General features: G+C 39.4%; 1 protein-coding gene across 1 annotated transcript in view; it reads left to right on the top strand.

Moving 5' to 3' along the window:
• ST8SIA4 (ST8 alpha-N-acetyl-neuraminide alpha-2,8-sialyltransferase 4) overlaps nt 1-20,221 on the top strand; it is an 84,891-nt gene extending 64,670 nt beyond the window's left edge. Inside the window, exon 5 of the mRNA XM_084629049.1 lies at nt 15,263-20,221. Coding sequence (XP_084485175.1) covers nt 15,263-15,545 — 283 coding nt within the window. The 3' untranslated portion in view covers nt 15,546-20,221. The remainder of the gene's footprint in view (nt 1-15,262) is intronic.
• The last annotated feature ends 1,029 nt before the right edge of the window (nt 20,222-21,250 follow it).

Here is a 21,250-nt window from a genome sequence, read left to right as displayed (position 1 = left end):
TAGCACTGTAGTGTAGATTTGCCCTGAGATCCAGACAGGACATAGGCCGAATCCACAAAGGGACTTAAGTATAGCAGTGCCTAACTTTTAGGTGTCTGGCCACGCAGTGGAATCTACAAACCCTGAATTAGGTGCTCAGGTGAGATAGACAGGGGAACATCTGGTTTCACCTAGTTTGAGGATCCCACGTGGCCCCTATACTGAGGGGTTGTGTGCATGCCCAGAGCCAAAAACATAGGTGCCTAGGGGACATCTACAGCAGAAATTTAGGCACCATTGAATTTTAGGCAACTCTGAGGGCTAGGTCGCAGTTTAATGGGGATTGTGAGGGTCTCAATGGCGCCTACTTTTTGGATTTTAGGCACCAAAATCCTTTTGTGACTCTGGGCTCAGTTGCTTCCTAGCTATTTTGTAATCTAGGAAATATTCTCCTTTAAGCAACTGTAATGAGCCTTTCAGCTTCTAACCATATATCTAATTGTTCTGCTGATATAAAATTGCATAATAATATGAGTTCCTGAATTGGTTAATTATTGTGATCTTTAAGGACATGCAAGTTTTTAGAGGCTGGTTATGTTGGTAGACTAAGAAACAGGTATGTAAAACGAATCCAATATATAAAATGAATCTCCAATTTCACCCTGGAAGTAAAAGATCTTAATCAGAATAAATGCCCATTATGAAAATTAAAATAAGAACACAAAACCTGAAATTAATTTTGGTTAACAGTATACATCCTATCTAAATGGTACATTGAAAATGAAAGGTGAGATGAACCATCGAGAAATCTGTGACAGAGCAATGAACTCCATCATATTAAAGCTTTTCATTTTGATAAAAGCAACAAAATTGACAAAACACTTAGGTGGAAAAGACATAACAATGTTATCGGAAATCCTGTCTAGCCAAGGCACAATAGTATAATCTTGCTGAAATAAGTGAAGAATTTGTAGAGTATATTTGAGTCCTATATAGCTTAGAAAGGGGAGTTTATCCGCCTATCATAGAATCACAGAATATCAGGGTTGGAAGGGACCTCAGGAGGTCATCTAGTCCAACCCCCTGCTCAAAGCAGGACCGATCCCCAATTAAATCATCCCAGCCAGGGCTTTGTCAAACCTGACCTTAAAAACTTCTAAGGAAGGAGATTCCACCACCTCCCTAGGTAATGCATTCCAGTGTTTCACCACCCTCCTAGTGAAAAAGTTTTTCCTAATATCCAACCTAAATCTCCCCCACTGCAACTTGAGACCATTACTCCTTGTTCTGTCATCTGCTGCCATTGAGAACAGTCTAGATCCATCCTCTTTGGAACCCCCTTTCAGGTAGTTGAAAGCAGCTTTCAAATCCCTCCTCATTCTTCTCTTCTGTAGACTAAACATCCCCAGTTCCCTCAGCCTCTCCTCATAAGTCATGTGTTCCAGTCCCCTAATCATTTTTGTTGCACTCCGCTGGACTATTTCCAATTTTTCCACATCCTTCTTGTAGTGTGGGGCCCAAAACTGGACACAGTACTCCAGATGAGGCCTCACCAGTGTCAAATAGAGGGGAACGATCACGTCCCTTGATCTGCTGGCAATGCCCCTACTTACACATCCCAAAATGCCATTGGCCTTCTTGGCAACAAGGGCACACTGTTGACTCATATCCAGCTTCTCATCCACTGTAACCCCTAGGTCCTTTTCTGCAGAACTGCTGCCGAGCCATTCGCTCCCTAGTCTGTAGCGGTGCAATGGATTCTTCCGTCCTAAGTGCAGGACTCTGCACTTGTCCTTGTTGAACCTCATCAGATTTCTTTTGACCCAATCCTCCAATTTGTCTAGGTCCTTCTGTATCCTATCCCTACCCTCCAGCGTATCTACCTCACCTCCCAGTTTAGTGTCATCTGCAAACTTGCTGAGGGTGCAATCCACACTATCCTCCAGATCATTTATGAAGATATTGAACAAAACCGGCCCCAGGACCGACCCTTGGGGCACTCCACTTGATACCAGCTGCCAACTAGACATGGAGCCATTGGTCACTACCCGTTGAGCCCGACAATCTAGCCAGCTTTCTATCCACCTTATAGTCCATTCATCCAGCCCATACTTCTTTAACTTGCTGACAAGAATACTGTGGGAGACAGTGTCAAAAGCTTTGCTAAAGTCAAGGAACAACACATCCACTGCTTTCTCTTCATCCACAGAACCAGTTATTTCGTCATAGAAGGCAATTAGATTAGTCAGGCATGACTTGCCCTTGGTGAATCCATGCTGACTGTTCCTGATCACTTTCCTCTCCAAGTGCTTCAAAATTGATTCCTTGAGGACCTGCTCCATGATTTTTCCAGGGACTGAGGTGAGGCTGACTGGCCTGTAGTTCCCAGGATCCACCTCTTTCCCTTTTTTAAAGATGGGCACTACATTAGCCTTTTTCCAGTCGTCTGGGACTTCCCCCGATCGCCATGAGTTTTCAAAGATAATGGCCAATGGCTCTGCAATCCCATCCGCCAACTCCTTTAGCACTCTCGGATGCAACACATCTGGCCCCATGGACTTGTGCACGTCCAGCTTTTCTAAATAGTCCCGAACCACTTCTTTCTCCACAGAGGGCTGGTCACCTCCTCCCCATGCTGTGCTGCCCAGTGCAGTAGTCTGGGAGCTGACCTTGTTCGTGAAGACAGAGGCAAAAAAAGCATTGAGTACATTAGCTTTTTCCACATCCTCTTGTCACTAGGTTGCCTCCCTCATTCAGTAAGGGACCCACACTTTCCTTGACTTTCTTCTTGTTGCTAACATACCTGAAGAAACCCTTCTTGTTACTCTTAACATCTCTTGCTAGCTGCAACTCCAGGTGTTATTTGGCCTTCCTGATTTCACTCCTGCATGCCCGAGCAATATTTTTATACTCATCCCTGGTCATTTGTCCAATCTTCCCCTTCTTGTAAGCTTCTTTTTTGTATTTAAGATCAGCAAGGATTTCACTGTTAAGCCAAGCCGGTCGCCTGCCATATTTACTATTCTTTCTACACATCGGGATGGTTTGTCCCTGTAACCTCAATAAGGATTCTTTAAAATACAGCCAGCTCTCCTGAACTCCTTTCCCCCTCATGTTATTCTCCCAGGGGATCTTGCCCATCAGTTCCCTGAGGGAATCAAAGTCTGCTTTTCTGAAGTCCAGGGTCCATATTCTGCTGCTCTCCTTTCTTCCCTGTGTCAGGATCCTGAACTCGACCATCTCATGGTCACTGCCTCCCAGGTTCCCATCCACTTTTGCTTCCCCTACTAATTCTTCCTGGTTTGTGAGCAGCAGGTCAAGAAGAGCTTTGCCCCTACTTGGTTCCTCCAGCACTTGCACCTATGTTCTTTATACTGGTGCACACCATTATTAGAATGCCTCCAAAATCTCATTCGACCAGTGGTCTGCTTTCCCTGCCTCCTGAAGCAGTAGAAGCTATTTTTTTTTAATGTATTTACTTTCTCTCTACTTACCTGTCTCCTGCTTCTTTCTCTCTCTCTCCCTTTTTGCCTTCACTGCTTTTTCTTTCTTTTCCTCTTCTGCTGTTCAAAATAGCAGCTGGGGAGTGATAGTTGGAAGTAAATTTAACGCTTTGTTCTGAGGGCAGAGAGATCTGTGGTCCTTCATTTCTGGTGCTGAGTTTCAAAGCCTTGACCTTGTTTCCAAATAAGACTTTTCACCTACTCTCAGGAACTCCATCTTTAAGCTTGGCTGCTTCATAGTTCCTGAGGAATGTTGAGGGAAATCTTTGTCTTGGAAAGCATCTGCGGTGCATTGGGTCAGTTCCATAGAGGACCTTGAAGTTCAGCACAAAGATGTTGAATGCTGTCTTTAGCTAACAAATTTGGGCCTGCTCCTGATCACATTGCCATCAATAGTAAAACTCTCATTGACTCCATATTGATGATTTTGAGCATTTTGACTGCATTTATTTGACAGCTTCTTAAAAATACCTTCATGTTTCCCTTTTAATTGTATTTACTGTGGCACAAGCTCTGTTACTATCACTCCATAGTTACAGAGGAACAGCCAGCATACATTATTTAACTATTCCTGAAAAATACATGTTATAGCACAATTTTTTTTTAAAAAAGTATCTATTAAGAGTCTGTATCTTAATAGTCAAAACTACCCCCATAGCTTGCTATCCTTCTAATGTTTTTATCCAGGAGAAAACAGTTTTGCAGCTTTTTATATGTTGTTAGATTGTTTAACTAAATTCTTCTGAACATCTGGTTAGGTGGTTTTGTGATTTATCACTGGAGTTCTTAGGTTTGGTAGATTGTGGTCTAGTTTAAATGTTCACTTCTGGTATGAGGCATAACTGTTAATCATATGAATAGTTGCATGTAAGTCAGTAGAACAACTTCCATGAGGGAGGATTGCTTGCATGAAGAGGGAGGATTGCTTGCATGAGTAGGGGCTGCAGGCTGAGCCTTTATCAAGTCAGCAATCCGTGTTGTTTTTACAATGTGTGCTGAGTGTTTTTAGGTCTTTTCTGAGTTAAATAACCCTAAATTGAAATAGTTTAATGCATGAATGTTGATAATTATTAAGCAGACATTCTAAGCATATTAGGATTTTGCTCCCAGATCGTCTGCCTTTGGGTAGTTCTTAAAAACATTAGTAACCAGAAAAGTTAGCTTGGAAGTTTGAGGATAGAAGTATTGCTCCTACACCAAAAGCACAGCATGACAATTACATAACTTTTTAAGAGAATCATAATTTCTTATTTTGCTATGTTTATCATTTCGGAGGCTGCGTCAGTACTCTTTCCGCAGAAACATATGGATTAGATTTCTTATTAGTATTATGCATGGCTTGCAGTTGTAAATATTACAAAAGAAAAACATATAGAGGCTCCTTGGAATAATATGTCTAAGTTCATGTTGAGTATTTCACCTGTACATGAAAAGTAATATAGGATGGTATTTTGCCATTACATTTATGTAGTGTAACACCTGTGTGTTTGATCTTCTAAGAGAGATCAGTACATTAATTTTTCTTAAATTCATCTAAAACTTGTTCAGCAGTGAGGTCCAAATTGAATTAATTACTGTATCATGGGTCAGCTTGTCCATGTGGGATCTTGTCTTCTGAGCTTCTAACAGTCAATTTTAATAATTCATACTCAATTGGCACTTCAGCAGCCATTAGGGATATCAGTCTATTCTGGTTGTGTTTTATTCAGGGATATATATATGCTTATATTGTGATTTTTATTTATTTGTTTTATTTTTATTTTATTTGGTTATCTAAAGTTAGCCATTTGGAAAACTTCACAAACAGATTATTTTTTAAGAATCATTGATACACCTACTCTTCAGTGGGATTTTTAATGTTAGTTTTGATTTAAACCCTACTTGAATATACACACAGTAAATTCTTGTGTGGGAGCAAGACAGTATACCTGAATGAGTAAATGAAAATTTTAGGCTTACAAATTTTTTTTAAAAAATCTTCTCTTTGATGTTTTAGATAGTGTACAGTTTTAGCTCCTCTACACATTCCTGAAAACATAGAGCTAAATTCTGTTCAACATTAAACCATAAATTCTGCAGATCTAAAAATAGACAGAATTTGCCCGAGAAGGTTCAGAACCACTTTAAAAGGGAAAAAGTGTTTTCAGGTGTTTCGTTTAACATGGCCAGATAAAGACAATGAGCCAGCTGCAGCTGAAATAAACAAAGTGCAGGTAGAGGTAGGTACAAAGGTTGTTTAAAGCTCACATTTGCATTTTCCCAACCCTGATGCTGCTCTGCACAGGGCCATCTTGAAGGCAGTTCTAACATATATGCCAGGTTATAAAGGCAAGTTAAACGCAAGTCAAAATACAGCGAAGGGTTGGTGTGGTTCAGCTGCATGGTAGTCGGGCCCCCTATCTTTTTGCCATGCCTACTTTTCCACAGTACACTGATTGCAGGGAGGGGTGTGTGACATAGGTGCCCGTACATCACATCTATGTTACTGGAGTATATCATCCTTGTAGTAAGGTGGTCTTCTCTAGATGATTGACTAAATTTGCTCTCGACCCAGCTTATGCCCCTGGAGTGCTGTAAAGCAGCTACACTATATCAGAGAATTAGGCCATTATTTTTAAGGTTGTACAAACGGAGCTTTAATATATTGTTAGATGTTTTGTCAAGTCGCTAAAACTAACATTTGAAATATTTAAAGTTCTCAATAGTGGTGATTAAGATGAATACACAGTCTTCTTAGCACTTTCATGCTTATTCATAACAAGATATAGTGCCTCCTGCAACTTGATTGTCTTTACCGCTTCAATCACTGATTTTTTTCCCCTTCATTCTGCAGAAGAACAAAAACATTATTATCAAAGGCCATGCTAATGGTCTTTTCATTCACCATCTGCTTTATAAGCAGGAACCTAAATGTGCTTGAAAATATTTAGCAGAAACCACTTAGGCCCAAGTTGGTCAAAGAAGGAGGAAAGGGGGCGGTAGCATTGACTGCGCTCATTATTAAAGAGAGACTGACAGTTTGAGCAAGTGCATCTCCCTTTATTAAAGTGCATTATTACTTTGGATAAAAACACTTTGTCTCATATACTAACTGCTTAAGGATGCTGTACAGCAGTGGTTCCCAAACTTGTTCTGCTGCTTGTGCCGGGAAAACCTGGGCCGGGCCAGTTTGTTTACCTGCTGCATCCGCAGGTTCGGCCAATCGCGGCTCCCAGTGGCTGAAGTTTGCTGCTCCAGGCCAATGGGAGCTGCTGGAAGCGGCGCGGGCCGAGGGACGTACTGGCCGCCACTTCCAGCAGCTCCCATTGGCCTGAAGCAGCAAACCGCGGACACTGGGAGCCGCGATCGGCGAACCTGCGGACACGGCAGGTAACCAGCCCAGCCCAGCAGGGGCTTTCCCCGCACAAGCAGCGTAACAAGTTTGGGAACCACTGCATTATAGTAAATATTGCAAATTAGCTCATAGGTAAGCACTCAACAGTGCTTCCTGTGCTCTCATTGTACAAATGTAATTGGCAACAGTTTAACCTCTCCTGGGCATGGAGGAGGGAAGCTGCCTGATTCAAATGAAGAAGAGAACAAAATCTGTAGAGGGGCATAGGCTGGGACCTGAAGTCCTGTGGAAAAAATAGCATGTGGTCATATTGTAATGCCAAGTTTTTAAATTGGAGCCAAATTAAGTAGCACGGGCAACCTTAATTCTAGCATTTCCTAATTTTTGAGTGCTTGACTTTGCAACCCTGATTACGTTTTTTTAACATAGGTTTTGTGTGTGTGTAATTATATGTGTATACTCATTAAACAATAGGGAACAAAGTTTGTCTGTCTTTGTACTTATAAACATATTGTGTTATTTTTCATTAGCCTATAACAGCATGGGCTGTACTTCAGTGTGGTTTCAGAATGATACAGGATATGTGCCAAGAAAGTTAATGTGCCATAGTCTGATAGCCAACAGCTGATACTGTTACTTTTTTTTAAGCTTACTCTTGGTTTTTTAGCTATGCTGTATTTTCCATCCACGACTGAGTAAAATGGTGTAAAATATATGAAATAAAACCTACCCTCACCACCATTTTGCATTTGATTTCACCCCTAATAACGTCAGTTCAGATTTTCAGCTGTTTAACTTCTCAAGCAGGAATATGTAATGATTAATATGGCACAATTTTTGCTAGTCACAGTACCTCAGCATCTTTTATCTTACTGAGGTGAAACCACTGCGCTGAAAGGCGGTCTCAAAACTTTGCCACACTTGAACAATGCAAGATGGTGAGGACATGAACCATTAGACAAATCCATCCTTACATCACCTTTCCACTATGATAGGACTTCTGAGAGTCTGTTGTCCCTGAAAACTTTATTCTAAGTGAGTCTGCAAGACTTGTTGCCACTCACTCCTCTCCTAAAATCTTGTACCTGGGACTTCTGCATCAGAAGTTCAATAGAAATTATGCATTAAGCTTGTGACGTAATAATCCTGAATGCTAAACACTGAAAATGTAAACAGGTCTCATTTACATAAATATTTTTGTTGTGTTCTTTCTGATACATAAATAATTTACCTCACAAACCTTTTTAAATCTTAGTAGTACAAAATGCAAGGCTTTAATGGCTAAGTCAGCTTTCTGTGTAAATTACACTCAGTATACTGATCTCTGTTTAATGCCATTAACTGAACAGTATTTTGCTAATGATTTCTGTTTTAAGATGACTAATCAGGATATTTAAATTGGCAAATTGCTACTATATACATCCATTGTAAGCAAATATGCAAACACTTGCTACTATTGCTTTTTGAGAGGTAGGAGGGAGTTTGGATGGAAGTAGTTGACTTTTTCACTGCCTGTTGCAACTTTAGGCTGAGAATGGGAAAATTCAGTTTCCTGTCATCAGGCCTATGCCCAATCCATGCTTCCTAGGGCTCCAAGAGTCAATATTTGATTTGGATGACTTTCTCCAAGATCATACTTCTCTGATCATACTTCTCAATGAGAGTAGCTGAAGTACGCTGTTAACGAGAGGATTCACAATCTGTAATAGTTCAATGGAATATGATTTAGCACCTGCTATGGTGGAAGAAAGGTGGGATTTCTCTGTTTCTTCAATAGCTAGGACATAAGCTTGTATTCCTTGTACTGGGGCATGTCGATATCTATTTATGTTTTTGGTCACTGATGCACTGTCTTCCTTTTGCCCTTTTTTTTTGTCAGAGATAATCAGAAAACCATAGAAACCCTTGGGAACTTTGGGGAAGGAGCAAAATTTTCAATGCCAGAATGTCAGCCTTTGTGGTTAATGATGACACTAACACTGAATGGTCATAATGACCTACTTGGTCATCTGTTTTATAGCCTTTTGATGAGTTGAAGTACTATGCAAGGATGTTTTAGAATTTGAATCCAGGAACTTCTGTCTTGCCAGGAGACTTGGGAGGATTCTAATCTTAGTCTGAAGGAGAGAATAGTCTGTTCAGGACTGGTGGTGTTTCTTGTTTTTGCTAAATCCACAGCCAGTTTGAAAATCAGGTCTAGGATGTCGATCACCATGAATGTAGGTCCAGAGATAACCTGTGGAAAAACTAAAGATGCCCCCTGCATTTTCCAGATCCTGAGTAGAGCTGTCTTTTCCTTTGCTGCTTACAGGGAACTAATACATCTCAAACCATACTCCTAAAAATAAATAAAAAGAGGCTGTCATTATAGCTTAGATTTAACTTAATGTGTTCACAGACAGGAAGGGAAAGGTGCAAAATGGTTATTGGTCAAACAATTACTTGCAACCTTAAGGAATTTCCAAAAATTAAACCTTAATTGATCTCATAGTGGGGCAGTTATTCTAGTCATTAACAATTTTAGTCATATAATCCAAGACTAAATGACAGAGGCCAGGTAGACGAAAAGGTCTATTTTAAAATCAATTCAAACAGTGATTGGGATCTTGGCTTTGCAGAAGTGAGCTGTGTTCATTCCTGATTAATTACAAATCTTATTTCTAAAGAATGCGTTAAGCTTCAAACTGTTTAAATGCCTCTAACCATTTTATTCATTTCACATCTTGTGTCTTTTGGATCTGTATTTGAGTTGCTCTCAAGCTGCAAACTTCAGCTACAGATTTAAACCAACCCCATATTTTGAGTGTGAAGTTTAGTTTGGGCCCATGTCTCATTTGTATGAGTGGGTGAACAATTACATTTTTCTCAGAATGATTTGGATAAGAGTTTTGACAGGTAGAAGAAAAGTTTCCTTGCAGGTTTTTAATTCCTACTGTAAACTCTACTCGTGATAGATTTTGGCATGCTGGGGGTGTTTTTCATCGTAGCTGTAATAGAATATTCATCTCTGTCTCTTGGAAATAACTTGTATTAATTTCTTGTGCCAAAATACAGAACTTTCTGTATATTGCAGTTTTATTTCTTGAACACTTAACTCTCCCAGTCTTTCTAGAGTCGCCAGGCATCCAGTTTTTGACCAGAACACCTGGTCGAAAAGGGACCCTGGCGGCTCCGATCACCCCCTCCCAAACCCCTATCCCTGCCTGGAGCCCCCTCCTGCTCCCTGAACCCCTCATTTCTGGGCCCATCCCACAGCCTGCACCCCTAGCTGGAGTCCTCACCCCCTCCCGCACCCCAAACACCTGCCCCAGCCCAGTGAAAGTGAATGAGGGTGGGGAAGAGCAAGCGATGGAGAGAGAGGGTCTGGAGTGAATTGAGGGTGGAACCTCAGAAAAGGGGTGGGGTAGGGACAGGTCCTCATGGAATCATTGAATCATAGATTTTAAGGTCATAAGGGACCATTATGATAATTTAGTCTGACCTCCTGCACAACGCAGGCCACAGAATCTCACCCACCAACTCCTGTAACAAACCCCTAACGTATGTCTGAGCTATTGAAGTCCTCAAATCGTGGTTTAAAGACTTCAAGGTGCAGAGAATCCTCCAGCAAGTGACCCGTGCCCCACGCTGCAGAGGAAGGCGAAACCCCCCCTGGCCTCTGCCAATCTGCCCTGGAGGAAAATTCCTTCCCGACCCCAGATATGGCGATCAGCTATACCCTGAGCATGTGGGAAGACTCATAGAAGGAACGGGGCAAGGGTGTTCGGTTTTGTGCAATTAGAAAGTTGGCAACCCTAGTTCTTACATGAGTAAGGGTAAGAGGAGGCCATATAAGGTTCCCAACAACAAAACAATGGAAGCACCTGGTTGGGCTTCTGAGGGAAAGGCAGCAGTATAGTAACCTGCAACCTCCTGCATATGGTGAGCCTGCCACACCAATTCTGCATAGCCCTACAACACCTGTTTCGGCTGAAATGTCCCTGGGTTTCAGCTTCAGCCTATGTTGAGCAGGTATCTGTATCTCTTGCCTGAAGTTCTTGAACTGGCTATCGCTCAGTCTGAAGTTGTTTTCAGCTCAGGGAGCCTAGCATTTGTTAAAACAAAACACGACAAAAATCTTACCAGTTGTAAAATGCTGGATCAGTTTCTCTTCTGAAAGCAGACAGCAGAGGGAAAATCTCAGAGGTCTCGCCTGCCTAAAAATGCAGGTTAATGAAAACATTCAGAATAACCCATAGTAGTATTGTGCAATTATCATAACTTCATACCATAATATTTGCTTTTTTAATTTGCTTTCATTCATAGGTCTTTTAAACGAAACTGATTCCTGAGTCTTTCTCTGCTGTCTTTAAACTGTCAATGGCTCAGCCTGGAGCTGCTTTCAGCTCACAGAATCTGTCAGCTTTTTAAAACTTTGTGAATGCAACGGGAATGATTTGGGGAGGAGGGGGGAAGGTTCTTTTTCTTTTTAAACAAAGGTCAGTTTTTTTTCTGAGCTGAAAGAACCACTGTCCAAGCCACAGCCATTTCAGAGACTCAGACTGCAAGACACGAACTGAAACTGAAAAGGTCAATTTTAACAGAATGGATATTTTTAGGATTTTGGGGCTTCTGATGCTTTTAAGACACTTCTGATATTAAAGGCTAAATTTTGCTACTCTTACTCATGTCTGTAAACACACATATTCACACGAGGTCCCAATGTTGCTCTAAATGAATACAATTTGTGTGTCTTAAAAAAACCCCAACCACACGACCATAAGTATGCACCCCAAACCAGCATTTCTCAAATGCGGCCACCAGGGGCTTTTCATGCAGTCATGAAAAGCTCTTGGGTGGTGATGGGGGAGGGGGGCAATTATCGGCCATTCCCTCCCCTCTCCCTCCCCCTCCGCCCCCCCGTTGCTCCTGCATGCACTGCCCTGCACCACCTGTGGAGGGCAATGCATAGAGCACAATTTTGATTCCTGGTCCCATGGGCTCCAACCCCAGACTTCAGGTGTGCAGCCCCCAGTTCTGACCACACATTAAGTGTGCTGACCCCTGGCTCCGGCCATGCAGGCTCAACCCAATCGCCCTGGGCCCCCACTACCTTCCCTTGCCCCACATTCACTGCCCCTGGCCCCGCTGCCACTTCCTGTGCCCCCCAGGCTTAATTTGTCCTGGGGCTTGCTGAGAAAAGAGATATTAACAAACATACAAGTATCACTTTTCACAGCAGACTTAGTAGCTAGCTCAGAGGCTGTGATAAGTGGTACTAACAAACATGCAAGTATCACTTATCACAGCCTCCCAGCTAGCTAGTAAGTCTGCTGTGAAAAGTGATATCAACGAACATACAAATATCACTTTTCACAGCATTATTTTTACTACTGAGTCTGCAAAAAAAAAAACTACATAAATAAATTATAATGATTTGAATGTGTATATGAGCATATTTATTTGCTTTTCCTAAAGTAAGTGTTTTAGGGAAAAGTGTCAGCATGACCACCAGCAAGAGCTGGTGGCCACACTCTGAGGCCACCAAAAAATTTGTTGTGAGAACCCCTGTTCCAAACAGTGATAATACTTAACATTTACAGAGCTTTACCTCTTCAAAGTGCTCAACAAACCTTAACTAAGTGTTTGAGCAAGCATGAGGCCAGTCCTTACCAAACCGCTAATATGCCAAACCTAATTTAATTAGTATGGCCATATTTTTCAGAACTAGGTGCCTGAAGATAGGGAGACGGTGAAGATTTTCAGTTAGATGCCTAACTCCCATTGATTTTCCATGCAGTTTAGGCACCCAACTTCCATTTGTGTCTTTGAAAACTCCCCCTGGTTCCTAAATTCATATTTAGGTACCGGTATCTATGTAAGGGTGACCTCATTTTCAGTGGAGCGAACAAACATAATCCCATTAATTTCAGTAGAGTTTATGGATATTCAGCACAAAAATCAGACCACTTTTGTTTGTTTCAGTTAATAATAATAATGATAATAAAATTTAGCTCTTTTTTAGCACTTTTCATCCAGAGATCTCCACATGTTTTGCAAAGGAGGGTAAATGTCATTATCCCATTTTTACAGATAGGGGAACTTTTAAGTGTGTATATATACACTTAAAGTATATATATATGAGCAAGACAAAATGTAACTCTTGGCCTGCAGTTATGAGAGCTGTACATTACTGTTATGTCTTGCTCTTCATATTCACTTGCTTTTTAGGCACGAATGATATGTGAAATAGCCTCTGTGCTTGACAGAGGTTCAGTGTGAGGCCAGTCTGCTTGGGTAGTAGAATGGCAAGCTAGTTTGGAGGCAAAGGTTTATCACTAGAGAACAACATGCTGTCTTCATTGTTCAATGGACGGAGCAGGTTATCTGCAATTTCTTTCAGCACCTGCTTGCCTTGAGAGCTTGTTAGAATTGGGAACTCAAACTCATGTGCCTGGCCTCTCTTTAACCTGGTGTTAATATAAAAATGAATATATCTTAGAAGAAAATAAGTTGAACTAATGAGTCATTGTCAATGTAGCTGTAGCTCTATCTTAATGTTATGTGGATTAGTTCCATTGGCCCTAACAAAAGTGTTTCCTTTTTCATAAACCTGTGAAATGCTAGCACATCCATCTCTTAAAAACAGATTTTGGCAAACCTGAATAGAACCAAGAAAACAAAATTCTATCAAAACATAGTTCAACTCAGTGCTTCCTTCCAGAATACAGTTCCCTAGGTTTATTCAGAATGTACCAGAAAACAGATGTGAATGGTCTTCCAATGGATTGTCATCAGTCAGGATTTCTTTTTGGCAGGCAAGAAAAAAGCCTAAATTTAGCAGATTCTTCACATCTTTGTGTTTCTTTCTCTGTCTGTCATTCTTTGCATCATCTTTTTCAGTTGAGAGGCTCTAAGTCATTGCCAACATATGCTTAAAAAACCTGAGAAACCTGTGATTAATGGAATCCAGAAAAAACCTGCTAAGATGTATGTTTGTCGTTGTGTCTGGAAGGAGAGCTTGGTGCAAACCAAAGAAACAGTGTAACTACAACACTGCACAGTATTTTAGATTAGCAGATTAGATACATCTCTTCTTGGTAGGTAGCACCTTGATTTCGCATAGAGATTTGTCTATCAAGTCAACAAAAGCATGTTCAGGTTTATGGGGGTTTTGTTAGTAAGTATAAAGATATCAATCAAGGATAGAGCCAGTTCATTTTAATGGTGAATTTCTAAAAAAGTTGCAATCCTTGTGATGGGGAAAAGGAATAGTCTCAGATTTGTAGTAAACATGCAAACAAGTTAAAGGGTCAGATTACTTTAATAAAAATGTCCTTTATTTTTCAATGAAACAATTAGGTTTTACAAAAATAAAATTTTGCCTTCATGCGTTTTGTTAAGGGAAGCTAAAAGTCATTACACAAAAGTGTTTATAACTGCTTCTGCTTTTGCACAGCAATTAATTTGCATATTTGTGTGTATTAAATTGGCTAATCAGATATTTATTTATTAAACTGGATTGTTCTAAGTACAAATGATCGGATATATGTCTATGTGGCCAGTTTTGCCTATGAAGTTACCTGATAATTAGAACAGCTACATGCATATTTTTGAATAATAGTCTAAAAGACTTTGTCCCAAAGAGTTCAACTTATTTCACAGTCAAAATGAACTATTTAGACATTTTTTTTGGCACAGATTCTTCCTCCTATCTTAGTGTTTAACTATAGCAAATGATCCTGATTAGTAGGTGCTAATCTTGAATTAGTGGCTCCCAATTTTTTCGATACTATGACCCCATCTCACAACAGAAGAAAACTTAAGACTCTGTCCCATTAAGAAAGAGGGTGTAATTGTTACCCTTGGACCTGTTAACAATGCCCCGGAGGGTGGCAGTCCCCATCACTTAGGTAAACTGGTATTCTAGGTGTTTCCTTCATCTAACGTCTACAAAATAATGTAAAAACAGTGTCTTTTCAAGATGGATGAAATCTCCTTTTATAGCTTTTGGAGCTGGCAGTTCCAGAACTCAAGTGGTTACTTCATTTTCTCTTGGAATTCCTAACTCCTAGTATACAATTGAGCCAATGTAAAGCTTCAGTTCAGGGGCAATAACACGTGTTCGTCAAGGCTTCAACCTCCTCCTCCAAAAAGAAAGTTAACCCCTGTAAAAACTTGTGAAACCCTTTCTCACACAAGTGAGCAGTTACCTGCACAGGTCATACTACTGAAAATTAATGGAACTACTTTTGCAAGTAACTGCTCACCATCTTGCCCTAAAGAAGAAGAAAACCAGCTAATCTGTATATATCCATTCCAAGGAAATCAACGAAGCCCATAAAAAACATGCATGAAAGAAAAATAATGTATATAATGAAGATAAACTAAGGGCATTTTACACCTTGTGTTTACATGGAGTTATATGTATGTTTCATGACTTGTCTTTTTCTTGTTTGCTTTGTAGTTACTGGCTGACAAACAAGGTCCACATCAAACGACCCAGCACCGGTCTCCTCATGTACACGCTCGCTACCAGATTTTGTGATGAAATTCACCTATATGGGTTCTGGCCGTTCCCAAAGGATTTATATGGAAAACCAGTCAAATATCATTACTACGATGATCTAAAATATCGATACTTTTCTAATGCCAGCCCTCATAGGATGCCATTAGAGTTTAAAACTTTACATATGTTACATAACCAAGGAGCACTGAAATTAACAACAGGGAAATGTGTACAGCAATAAAGCACATGTAAAGTACAATATAAAGTACAGAATAGTAACTTCATCATAAAGATGTTGTGAAGGCAATGGGATCCAACAGAGGATATATTTCAATACCCACTAAGCCATTGGGAAAAGGAAGCTTACCTGAAGTCCATGACCAGCTGATATTATACCTGTAAAGTGCTATAAAACTAAGATAACTTGACTGCAAGGGTTCAAGTAAGTGCCACTTTCACTAAGAACAAAGCTTGAATGTAAAATCAGTAGTGTTTACAAGATCCAATGATGCATTCATCCTCAAAGAGGAAGCAAATATCCATTTAATGCTGACTTGCCACCACAAAGTTGAGCAGCTTATAGAAGAAATACCCAGAAGATGGACTCTATCCTTGGGGAAATAAAACAGCCTTTGGCATCAGAAATCATGGTGGAATTAGTGGAGAAAGTGATGTCCATAAGATTAAATAGATCAAGTAAATGCCTTCAGTCAGGGGACTGTCTGACCTTGTATTATAACCTCATTGTTTTTGTTGGTGTTTTTTCTGATTGCTGTTTTGTTTTGTTTTTCTTATTTGGGTATTGGAATCCTTAAAGGATTTTATGAGGATGATAGGAACAGTTAAAAATAAAATCTTCAAAGAGTTGTATTTGAAGAAATAAGTTCTTATTGGGGGGAAATCAAATACTTAAAAAATATTTATGTTGTATCCTGCTGTTGCACAACTCTAAACCTCCAGATTGCTTTTTTAACTGAAATTGTCAGTGCCAGCTAAACAGAACCACTATGAGATTGGTAATTTTGAGCCATTCTTAAGGAAAACGTTCTGTTACTTGCCAACTGGGAGGACGTACTTAATAAAAAGGTGCCCTTACATTTGGTACCAAAGATTACACTGATTTTTTTTGTATACATGGAGAAAACGTACATTTAGTACTGTGTTGCTGTGCTGCTGAAGGAAAAATGTTTCTGGGTATTGTTGTTCACTGGAATATATGTTCCCTATTCTGTTCGAATGAAGAGCCTCAAACAAATTCCCTAAGCTGACTTTGCCTCAAGTGATTTGTTCTTCATAAATATCCAAATTGTTTTTATTCCATGCACTTAAACATGTGAGTGTGATTTTTATTTTCATTGGAGCAAAATTGATATTTTCAGTTTTTTAATTATTGTAATAAAAACATTATGGCATAGTCAATGGGAGGTTTTAATTCTTTGGAATCTGTTTGTTTTCTTTTAACCAAGATGACAAAGAATTAATGTAGCAAAATTTTGCTACATGTAATATCCCTGCCATATTGGAATGGGTAAAAACCTGAATGGAAAATAAAGCATAAACTGAACAAAGTCCTTTTTAAATCTAAATTTCTCATGGTGATGGACAATATACCTGTCTTGTATTAGTCCAACTTGCTGATAAGTAACTGAAAATAGCACATTGCTGTATTATTCCCATATCAGTTCTTTTCTTCCAAACCTCATTCATTCATTTTATTACTCAGAACAACTGTTCTTGTCCTGTACTTGTCCTTGTCCAAGAAAGAGATTTAGAAGCGGTAGAAGGAGTATCGTCAGGATCTAGTACAGAAGAGTCTGAAGTACCATTTCTTAGTCTGTTCATATGACAGACTTGGGTAATTAGAGTGATTGAATGCACTGGAGTTAAACAAAATCAGAATACTTCCTTTTTTAGAATGTGTATGTCAGGAAACTTAACACCAGACACATGAGCAAGGATGAACCTATTTAAAAGGGGGAAGAGCTAGTTTAAAGAACTTTACTCACACCTTGGTAGAGGAATGACTGTAGCCAAGTGAAGACCCCTTGATCCCAACTTCTGGTCTTGGACATGATGGTTCTAGTGCAATGAGCTCCGTATCATATTTTCACTCTGATTGCCCCCTAATGATAGTGGAGTCTGAAGCCTGATTATGTCTCCAGTCACGTCAGGCTCCAGAACTAGCACTTAAGAAAGTTCTAGGAGAGTATCTTTGCCCTTTTGACTAATTCCTCCTTCCTCCCCCTGCATCTATACAACACATGGTGGGTTTTAGCTGTAAAGGACAAATCTTGTTCCTGATTCGTGGGTCCAGAATTCATTATGCATGGCAGGGGAAAGTCTATGATCATGCAAGTCCACTAACCAGACTCCCTTCAGAGGAGGCCACAGAACTTATTACTGCAGCCAACAGATTGAGGTTTGAAAGCACAGCTGTCCATCTCATAAACATAGTCAACATTTCCCCCTCGCCCTCCACCAAGCTCTCCTGCACAACACTTGTTTGCTTTGGCTTTGTGCTGGGGTCCAAGATTTGGCCTTACATGATCAAGGATTAATACCTTTTTTGGTTTTATTCCAGAAATCATAAGGGAATCACTTAGAGCAACTTGGCAGCACTGAATGTAACATATTTAAATTGGGTTTGAAAAACTGCAAAATTGTGTAGGGTAAATATTAAAGGGTTGCATTTTAAAACAGATATGGGTGATACCTTATTAACAGTAAATATGCATGGAGGTCGTCTTGTTCCACCCATTATTTTTTATAGAATGATTGACTGTCCACTGAGAGATTTACTGATACCCAGCTCAGAGCAGCTCAGAGTAGTGCCTTGTTAGCTTATTCACCTACCTTTATTACTACATACTTCATGGTCTGTGAATTTGGTCTCTGTGTTGAGATGGCAGAGTCTACAGTCAAAAAAGGGCTTCTTCGTGGATTAAAACTGTGTTTTTCTGCCCCATCTCAGGGAACTTTTTAATACTCCAATATGAGTTCAATCAAGATAGAAAAAGCTCACAGTAGATGGACGTGCTTTATTTCCCATTGCACAAAAAAAGAAAAATAAATGGCTTTTTTAATAGACTTAGGGAAACCAGTGAGACCTAGAAATAGAATGGTAGATGAGATTTTTCTGTTCAGATTTAAAATTCCATAGATGAAGATTGGGGGAAGTAGGCAGAATATGAATGAGTATTTAAAAGATATGCATGAGTCTATTTTGAAGTGTTCATATTTATTTCTGTTGATGAAACTGACCCCAGTGCAAAAATCACAAATAAACCCAGTAGCTCAATGTAATGTAGGGAGATTCTTTGGTAAACGGAAGAGGGTGATTTCCAGTCCTGTGGCCATTACTGCAACCATCTTCTCCATGGTCCTGTATCTCCCTTTATGGAGGTCAATATCCGGTAAATCTTCTCCACATCAGCAGATCCACGGATGCCAGCCCATCCCTGGCCTGCCATGCCCTGCTCCTAAACACTGCTGCATGGGGATTTCAGAGCTGGTCTCCATAATGTACATGGCTGCCCCTGGACCTCCATTCAAGTTCCCCAAATTCTCCACTCCCTTAACAGTGAAATCACACTGTTTCCACTATTTGATCCTCTTTTTCCTGTGGAGGTCAGTGAAGGATTGGCCTCATAGAACCTATATGGAGGTTAAAATAGGGCATAGGACCTATGCAGGGGAGTGGATTTCACTGTGTGGTTCTTCAACTCACAGTACAACAATCTAGTTCAAATCTGCAAGGCAGCTTTGGATGAGTTCTGTTGTTTTCATTTCCCCATACTGCTTACAGAACTGCTAGTATAAACATCCATTGTAATAATTAGTGCCCAACACTTATCGCTGACTTATGGTAACTAGATAAAATAAAATGAATAAGTAGCCCGCTTGTTATAATGATGCCTGATTTGGTGGGGATATGAAATAGGGCATCAGATTAAGCTGATTATGAATGAGGAATGGTCTCAAATGACTGACTTCTTCCTACACAAGATGTAGCAATCACCAGTAATGATTCTTGCAAATATGTTTAAAAAAGAATAATAATTGAAACCAAAATTCTGGAAACAGTCTGTTATGTTGCCTGAATCTTGAGGCAGATCTACAGTGAGGCAAAGTTAGCAGAGGAATTTGTTTTCATTCAGACACATTTGTTGTAAATGATTTATAAACTAGTATTTTCACATTTCTTTGGCAGGGACCCTCTCTCCTTTGGTTTAATGGAGAATAATAGATAATATATTTTCTTGTTAAGTTTGCAGCTTTGGGACAGTTCTCCCTCTCCCACCCCCCACGTCTAACATCTACTGAATGTTTCAAACCTTGAAGGGGTTTGGGCAATTTGACTTGTTTTGCAAACCGAACCACAATTAATAAATCCCACCCTGAAATAAATGTCTCATTAAAAATAAAATCAACACACTCGTGAGGATGACGATTTGTTTGAATTGACTGCAATTTGCAGATAAATACCTGTGGGCTCAGTACAATTTTTTTCTTTTAGGGTCTGATCCTGTGAAGTGCTGAGTACTCGTTACTCTCATTGAGTTCACTGAGAGTTGAAGTGTTCAAAACAAATAGGCGCCTAGCCTCTTGCAGGATTTATGCTTTATATTGCACATTAAGTTTTATTGTTTTTAAGATATGTTGCTTTGTGTAGGGAAAAGCACAATTGTTCTAAATGTGTATATAATAAAGGAAGAGAGTTTATGGAGTAGAGCATTTCTGCACAGTACTATTGCTACTGAGCATTCACAATACCATTTGTGTAGTTTAAAGTGTTAAGATGTATTCTGTCAGGCTTGTCCTCTAATGTTATTTTGTGTACAGCATTTGGGTATTACTGTTTTATTATTTGTATAACTGTAAAATAAATTAAACTTTTTTTTTTCATGTTTTCTGTTACTTTCTTATACTGTGTTCCTATGTACTACAATCAGCCTTGAGTTTTATTTTCACAGGTTTTCAAATTAGTCTTAATATGTTTCAATACCTTTAAAATATATCATATGTCAGGATTTAAGGGTTAGAGAAACTAATCAAACATGGCCAGATTTAATATTTACAGACTCTTTAGAATGTAACAGGGATGAAATCCATAGGGTTATGTAGGAATTAACGGAGTTCTATAAAAGTTACTGTAAAAACCCACAGAGTTAATAGCAAATGTTATCATTTGCCATTGATTTGTAAGTTATACTATAGAATCAAATAGAGAATGTATATCCCTGCTATGGAATTGTATAGATTTTTTTAAAAAAAATATTATAAAAAATACTGTTCTGTAATAAATTTGATCTGTTTCCATAATGGTAGATTCAACTTGCACACACTGCTGAAACCTGGGCATATTTGAAAAAGTCATGAAAGTCAATATTTTGCAGAGCTCCACTGTTTTCCACTGCATAGAAGTCAGACATCCTGTTTTACTGAATCCAGCCCATAGTCCTATAATATTACTGGGATTGTTTAAATAATGGTAAGTTTTTATAGGGGCAGTGTTATTGCTTTAATTACCTTCCACTATGAAGATGTAAGCATACCAGATTATATACAACTGCACCATGATATATTCTTGCACTATAATGAAGGGCTACTTATGCTGAGAATTCTGATCTGTTTTCTTGCATAGTTCTCAACAATGGCTTGTCATCCTCATCTTTTTCTGCTCATTGTATTCCTTCTTGTCCTCTATTTTCTCATTCCAAAACCTATATATATGTATATTTAGCATTGTTTAATTGCTTCCTCAGAATCCTAAGAAACCCTGGTTAGCAAGAATATAAAAGACTATTTCTAAAAGAATAATGCAAAAGGGAACATAATTTTCATGTGTCTTTTTTATGGCACCCAGATACCATGGTATTAGATACCAAAGTGGAAAAGCTGTTGGTGAAGAGAAAAGAAATATTTATTTTCTAGGGACTAAAATTT

Source organism: Lepidochelys olivacea (assembly GCF_965140295.1).
Source record: "Lepidochelys olivacea isolate rLepOli2 genome assembly, chromosome: 5".
Lineage (NCBI taxonomy): Eukaryota > Metazoa > Chordata > Testudines > Cheloniidae > Lepidochelys > Lepidochelys olivacea.
The sequence above is the reverse complement of the archived record's forward strand: the minus strand, read 5'-3'. Positions and strand labels throughout refer to the sequence as shown.